Source organism: Xiphias gladius, chromosome 20, assembly GCF_016859285.1.
Source record: "Xiphias gladius isolate SHS-SW01 ecotype Sanya breed wild chromosome 20, ASM1685928v1, whole genome shotgun sequence".
NCBI classification, from domain to species: Eukaryota; Metazoa; Chordata; class Actinopteri; order Istiophoriformes; family Xiphiidae; genus Xiphias; species Xiphias gladius.
The window spans coordinates 485001-492512 of record NC_053419.1 but is presented as its reverse complement, the minus strand read 5'-3'; the positions used below and the strand labels follow the sequence as shown (position 1 = coordinate 492512).

Sequence of the window (7512 nt, the reverse complement as noted above, 5' to 3'; positions counted from 1 at the left end):
TCACTGACTGTTACACAGCTGAGGTGTACAAGCTCAACTAGAGAGGCTCAGTTGAAGCAGCTAAGGATGAAATTGTATTTACTCCTTTTCTCTATCTCTTGCTAAGGCTAAGGTGTGTCTGCACCGTACTATACTTTCCACAGATAACTTGTCAATCATAGAGAGTGAGTGGGACTGTGACACACTTTTTTTAAATTTTTTATTCTATTTGGCATTTTTATGTGGAGATGTTTTTGTTGCTGTTGCTCCAGATTTAAATTCTACATTAAAAAAACAGGAATATTAAACCCTGCTTAGACATAAACATATCACTAATAATAATTCAATAAAAAAAAAAATATATTAATACTTATATATAAAAAAAATCTAGCTAAATCTTGTGCTTATAATGCATTGAAAATATTCTTTTTTTAGCTACATTTGTTAGTAAGTTAAGTATAAGGGACATATTCATTTGTTTCCAAGGATTGAAGAAAATTGAAAATACCTTTAAATTTTGTTGTATTTCCTAGTTCATCTTTTCTTCAGGTAAGTCCAAAAGTTCAGTCAAATAAAATGGAACAGTCCAAAAACACCAGAGGTTAACATGGCTCACAGATACATAAGCCATTCACCAAGTCTGGTGTAAAGGAACTGTGATGGCTGTGATGAAGCAACACTCTGTAGACAGTGTGCAAGGGATGATGCTATGACATGGAAGAGACATTGCATTAACCACGCAACCAATATGCCATACTTCTGTACCTCTAAGAAATCCTTGAAAACAAAGCTGAAGATGTAACTCATCCTTAAGAGAAAGAAGAGAAGTAATGGTGATGCATTAACTACCACAGGGGGAAACCTGTGATAGCATTCATTTGATGTTTATAGGGGAAAGATCCTTTGTACAACTGATTGCCTTTTTGAATTTTTTTCTACGAAGCATTATCCATTGTAATGTTGGACAAAATAACATTTTGACAGCTATATTTGGTACACACGTCTACAGCCATGCTTGCAGCTCTGTGAGGCTATACTGTTGCAAGCAAACATTTGCTTATTAGCACTAGTACACAAAGTACAACTAAAACTGTTGGGTATGTCAATAGCTTTACAGGTATTTGGATCTATATTTCGATCACTAAAGCTGCTGCTAGCATAGCTAAAAAGAAACATGCATCAGGAACACAATGTTGACTCATTTTAAAATGCTGTCATGACAACAAGATGTATTTGCTACTTTTATTTATTTTAAAGACTGCAATATTGAAGCAGATTGTAGATGGGTCCAGGTGACCATAGAGCTGTTTAGTAGAAGACTTTCTGAAATATTAACACTCTACAGTGCTTTAAAGCAATGGCTATTACTATGAAGAGACTTAAACAAAAAAAATGTGTCCCACATTCCTCCTGATCCATTTCAATTTATCACTTTATATACAAATCATATTACCAATTTCAATTTTAACTGAGTGCTGCTAGGAGCATAGAATGTGATGCAATGTTCAGACAACAGTACAGAATACAGTATTTTGGTGGTGTTTTAATTAGATTTGAAAATAATCTAAACTAAGAACTGTTTGTTCATCTGCTGGGTACAATTATCCATCTGAGAAACAGGTTACTGTATGTATACAAGAAAAACTAATGTCATAAATGAGGTTTGGTGCATATGAATACATTTTGATCCACTGTGATCTGTGGCCTGCCAAAGCAAAGGCAGACATCAATTCTGGGTTAAAATTTCATTTTTGTAGAAGCAGAGAACAAAATGGTGACAGTATGTTAAAACTGATGCATAGAATAGCATGGTTTCACATAGTTTCCTTTGTTATGCCAGGAAAACCATCTGTTCAAATTTTCTTTAAGTCTAAATAGTAATTTTGCTGAGAACCACCTACTTGTCAAGTCACTTCATCTGCTGTGCCATGTCTTGAGGCCTTTAGAAAAATAAACCTGATGTTTAACACAGTCAATGATTCATAAAGCAATTCACTGAGCAAGTCAAGTCAGGTAAATAGCTATAAAATTACAGATATCTTAGACTGTTAGAGCACAGTAAATATGGAAAATTCAACATAAAAGTAAGATTTACAATGCAGTCATCACCTTATTGCAATGTGCCAGAGTTACAGGAATTAGTAATTAGTTTGTAACATCAAATGAACTGAAAAGGCACATCACATTTCTCAAGCTAAACCAGACAACCCTTAGTAGAATTACATGAAACCTCACAATGTTTTACACGGTACACAACAATGTACCAAACCACTTTTTAACATACAATTCAGTATACGGTTTCTTCTGGGATAGTCTGTGAAAACCTTGAGGAATATCTCCCATGATGTCACAATCTTACATCAATTTTCTTCATTATTTACAGCAACTGTGTTTAAGGCGGCCCTGCTTTTCTTCACAGAAACCAATGTGTCTGCAAATCAGCTCAGTGACCAGCTTGGCATTAGGCATGTTCTAGCTGAAGCACGTTTGACATAGTCTTTCCGATTGAGGAAAGGTCATTTGCCAAAGTTGGCACTCAATTACTAGACTACAATTTAAAGTTTGGCTACAAATTTTCTCACTGCACAATGCTTAACTGATCAAAGACCAAATTTGCCAAAAACATTTACACTTCTATGTTAAAGTCTATTACGGGGGAATTTATATGGTTGTGTTTATTTTGGAACCTTTGATGATGTTTTTAGTTGTTGCTGACACATTTTGGGCTTCAAGAACTCTGTTTTCTTTCTTTCTATCTGTTTTTGTCCAAATCAGAAGACCAATAAGAGGTTTTTAAGGTTTCTGCAGAAATCAAGAGCATGTGCTGATCTAGCACTGAGTGTAGCACATTTACTAGCAATTTCATCATCTTTTTTAGTTTTCCTTCCATTTCCATCTGTGGAGTCCTCCTCCAGTGGAGGACTGTGTTCTGAGGAAGAAACAGATAAAAATAAAATGCTTTGGTCCATGCATGATCTATCTTGGCTGTTAAATTTAATTTATTCCAGAGCACAGATGAGGGCTGCTTATGTCCACGCAGTCTGGGGTTTGAAGTCCTTGCTTGCTTCTATCCATTCTCCTTCCACAGTACTAAGTGAATGCTATGGTCCGGCATACTGGTGGCAAAAACCAGTCCAGAGTCATTGCCCCCATCCAGGCCGTTGAGCCAGGAGGTCACACCGGCCAGGAAGCTGGATCCTCGTTTGGATTTTCTGTAGGCTGGCAGAGGCCAGCGGCCCGAGATTGCCTCTGTCCTCAGGTCCATCACATAGAGGAAATGGTTGTCAAAAAGGAGCGCAAACACTTCACCAAAGCTAAGCAGGGACAGGTTGGCTGGGTCCTGCGTTTTTATCACCCTGGGAATTAAAAAAACATGCTGGATTAGGAGTGCTAAGAGCAATATGATCATATTTTCATAACAAAGTTCTCTTGTCCATATCCATGATTCCAGGCATTCTGTGACATAAAATTAGGAAAACTTGCTAGTAATGTTTTTGTTACCATTTACATTGTTTTACATTGCAACGGTGGAAAAAAGTTATTGTATTTAACATAGAGTTATGCATCAGAAAAACATTGAGATTCGATGGAGAGTTGTAATGTTTGAGTACATTGGGGTGATAAGGCTGAAATCATAATAAATATTAATGACCTCAAAGTACCCTGATGTCCCAATAGAACATTCTGCTCTCAGGCTTACTTGTGGTTCCTAGAGTTTCCAAGAGTAGAATGGGAAGCAGAGCCTTCAGCTATCAGGCTCTTCTATGGAACCAGCTCCCACTTTGGGTTCGGGAGGCAGACGCCCCATTATAGTCAGGGCTGGCTCAGGTGAGTCCTGAACCATCCTGTAGTTATGCTACAATAGGCCAAGGTTGCTGGGGGAACTCCAATGATGCACTGAGCGTTTCTTCAGGACAAAAATGAGGCATCTTGTTCTGTGATAATATGGCTGTGGTTGGGGAGGTGTGATTGATGATAATACAAAGCACCTTAATACTGATTAAACACAGCCTCTTACTTGTAGGTCTGCTAATATTTTCTTTCAAAGGGTAACTTAGCATCTTTATAGCCCCACACCACTCACAGCGTGACTGTACATTCCTCCAATGTCCCCCACCTTACTGTTTCAGCTGAGTCATCTGTCAATTTTATTCATCCCAACTGTCTACACCAGCAGTGTCATAACTTGCTTATTAGTCTCTCACTTACCTGTGAGTCAAATACTACTGGTCACACACTCAATAGCTTTTGAAATACCAACTCCAAACAAGAACCATGTATGTAACTATGATTCTATGAAGTCTGGATGACCATTAGAGACAGAGCGTATTCCACTAGATTTCCACTGTTGCTGGCTGTCAGGAAGAATGAGGTGGAACTCCTCACGCTGTCTCTGTCCAGACTGCAGTGAATGTGACACTGCCTTGTACTAAAGGGTAGAGCCCACCGATACTGGATTTTTGGGGCCGATGCTGATACCAATTTTAGGGAGTAAAAAATTCCAGTATCAATATATCCGCCGATATTCTTTAAATATATATTCATATAGCAATGTATTTTACAAACTAGTTAGCAAGTTATCGTGAAGACACCGCTTGACTGTGCACCCCCGTCTGCTCAGCTGTGATGCATACTCTGCTACAAGTGCTGCAGACAGTGCTGAGAGTATTGTAAACAATGGATTTAAAGCGCACTCTGCTGGACAAACTACTTGATGACACCATTTCTAAAATCACCCCAAGCATCTTTTTTGTGCATAAGTTCCGTAAAAACAAAGTTTTCATATCGGACAACATACAGTATACACCAATACCAATATATCGGTTGGGCTCTACTAAAGGGATGTGAAGTACAGCAATGTTTTAGGGGGTATTTTTTTTGGTCTAGAGTGCAGAATTACTCAATTTTTTTTCAGGAAAAAGTGAAGTAACTACTACTACCATGGAACTCATAAGCTAGAATTAAAATAATTTACTGACTTAAAAAGTGGATTTTGCTGTCACTTAACCCTGAGGTGAAGGACTACATTATGTCTACCCCTTTCGGTTAGCTAGTGTAAGAATCGAAGGGCCACCACATCTGAGGAAAAAATATATAAATGTTTTTGGCTGGTTGACAAATGTAGTTTCCACAAATCTGAAGTCTATAAATCTGCAAAAAACCTGAGCAAAAGTAAATATCAGGAACTAGTGAACCTGACTAATCTGTGGACACATTTTTGTACTGTGTCTGTATTTTTGCCCTAATGCTGTTTTAATATTTTTTATTTAATTTTTTTACTTATTTAAAATACTTTAGGGTATCCGCTCTAGAAACGTGCTACATAAATAAACTTCATTTTATAAATATAAATTTAAGAAGGAGCTGTTTTAATTTCACAACTTAAGTAATGCACACCAGCTACGGAAAAAGGTTTAATTACTAAATAATCATAATTTTGTCATGTATACTATTTTACCTGAGAATCTTAAAACTGGCAAAGTCCCACTGATAAACTCCAAGGTCAGAGCTGCAGACGATGTAGCGTCCGTCAAACTGCAGGCGAGGCTGAAGGCTGATGCTGCGGTCCTCTGACACTGACAGTGTCTTCAAACACTTACAGTTGATTTCTCTCCCTAAAGGCCAGACCTGCAGAGGAAACACAGTGTTTGCTCCACCTTATGGATATATCTGTACTTTGCTTTGTTCAGCTTTCCCTCAACCCTGAGCAGACTCCCTGTTCCTGACGCTGAAAAACGCCCCCATGCCAACCCCCATGCTTCACCATTGGGATGTTATTGAGCAGGTGATGTGCGGTGCCTGGTTTTCTCCAGACATGACGCTTAGAATTTAGGCCAAACAGTTCAATCAGACCAGAGAATCTTGTTTCTCACAGTCTGAGCATCCTTTAGGTGCTTTTCTTGCCAACTCCAAGCAGCTTTCATGTGTATTTCACTGAGGAGTGACTTCTGTAAAACCCAGATCGCTGGAGTGTTGAAGTGAAGGTTGTCTTTCTGGAAGTTTCTCCCATCTCCACACAGTATCTTTGGAGCTCAGCCAGAGTGGCCATTGGATCTTGGTCACCTCTCTTACCAAGGCCTATCTCACCCGACTGCTCAGTTTGGCTGGGCAGCCAGCTCTAGGAAGAGTCTTGGTTGTTCCAAATCTCTTCCACTGAAGAATTATGAAGGCCACTGAGCTCTTGAGAACCTTCAATGCAGCAGAAATTTTTGTAGCCTTTCCCAGACCTGTGCCTCAACACAATCCTGTCTCTGAACTCTGCAGGCAGTTACTTCGACCTCATGGCTGGTTCTTTGCGCTGAAATGCAGTGTCAGCTGTGAAACTTTATATAGACAGGTTTGTTCCTCATAGTTCATGTCCTATCAATTGAATTTACCACAGCTGGATTCGAATAAAGGAATAGAAACATCTCAAAAAGCTGAGCTAAATTTCAGGCTAATAGCAAACGGTCTGAATACTTACTACAATGTGATATTTCAGTTTTTCCTTTTAATAAATTATCAAAAATTTCTAGAATTCTGTTTTCACTTTGTGATTATGGGGTATTGAGTGTAGATTGGGGGAAAAAATAAATGTAAACAATTTTAGCCTAAGGCTGCAAAATAAGAACGTGGAAAAAGTGAAGGAGTCTGAATACTTTTTAAAATCAGTATAAGTGGTGACTTAATTAAATCTAAAAAATTCCATGGAAAGATGTATTTAATATTACTATAACTAAACCTCAGATTTAACCACATGTATAAGACAAATACTGGTACTATATAAATTTTTCCCAACAAAAAATTTTATCTATTTGGGGCCTAGAACAAACTGACTTGTGTAGGTTTTGCAATGATGATGAGGAATTGATCTTGCATTTGATGTGGTATTGTCCTGTGGTTATTTTGAGATCAAGTCCAAAAATGTATATTGAAATATAATAAAAGCTATACTATCAATTTACACACTTAAGTAGTAGCAAACCAGATATCAGTAACATTGTAATTCTGTTTGGCAAAATATTCATAATGAAGCAGGAAATATGCACATCGCTTAATATATCAGAATTCAAAACCTATCTTACAATACCATGATGATAGAAAAGATTAAAATCTAAAAGAAAACTACTTACCTTGAAATTCTTAAAGGGGTGGGAACAACCCCCCCCCATTACACTAATACATCTATCTTTATCTATTTATATATTTTTGTTAATATTAACCATTATATTATCCATTTAACTTTTTCTGTGTTTACTGTTTTGGCCTATTCAGCTACCTTTGTACAAATTTTGATTTAACTCAGCTACATGTGCTTGTGTGTGTTTGTGTGTTTGTCTATTTATGTGAGTGTGTGGGTGGGTATGTAAGCACAAGTGTGTGTATAATTGTGTTTACATTATCCGTATGTGTGATATTTGTTTGGGGGAATTAGATGGGCTCTTTTGGTTATGAAATTTCAATTTCATGGTGTGTCTAAATTGGTGGTCAGGGCGCAGTCTGGCCATAATATCTGACCCCTAGATACATGAGTGTATGTATATGTACAGTATG

At 37.6% G+C, this 7512-nt stretch overlaps 1 protein-coding gene across 2 annotated transcripts in view; it reads right to left on the bottom strand.

Annotated features, from left to right (window-relative positions):
- Window positions 1-313: 313 nt before the first annotated feature.
- fbxw2 (F-box and WD repeat domain containing 2) overlaps window positions 314-7512 on the bottom strand; it is a 17680-nt gene continuing 10481 nt past the window's right edge. Inside the window, exons 7-8 of one of the 2 annotated variants that reach the window (XM_040157303.1) lie at window positions 5438-5607; window positions 314-3335 (exon numbers count right to left, since the gene is read on the bottom strand). In XM_040157303.1, coding sequence (XP_040013237.1) covers window positions 3047-3335; window positions 5438-5607 — 459 coding nt within the window. In that variant the 3' untranslated portion in view covers window positions 314-3046. The remainder of the gene's footprint in view (window positions 3336-5437; window positions 5608-7512) is intronic. The other variant, XM_040157302.1, reaches the window with a different exon arrangement.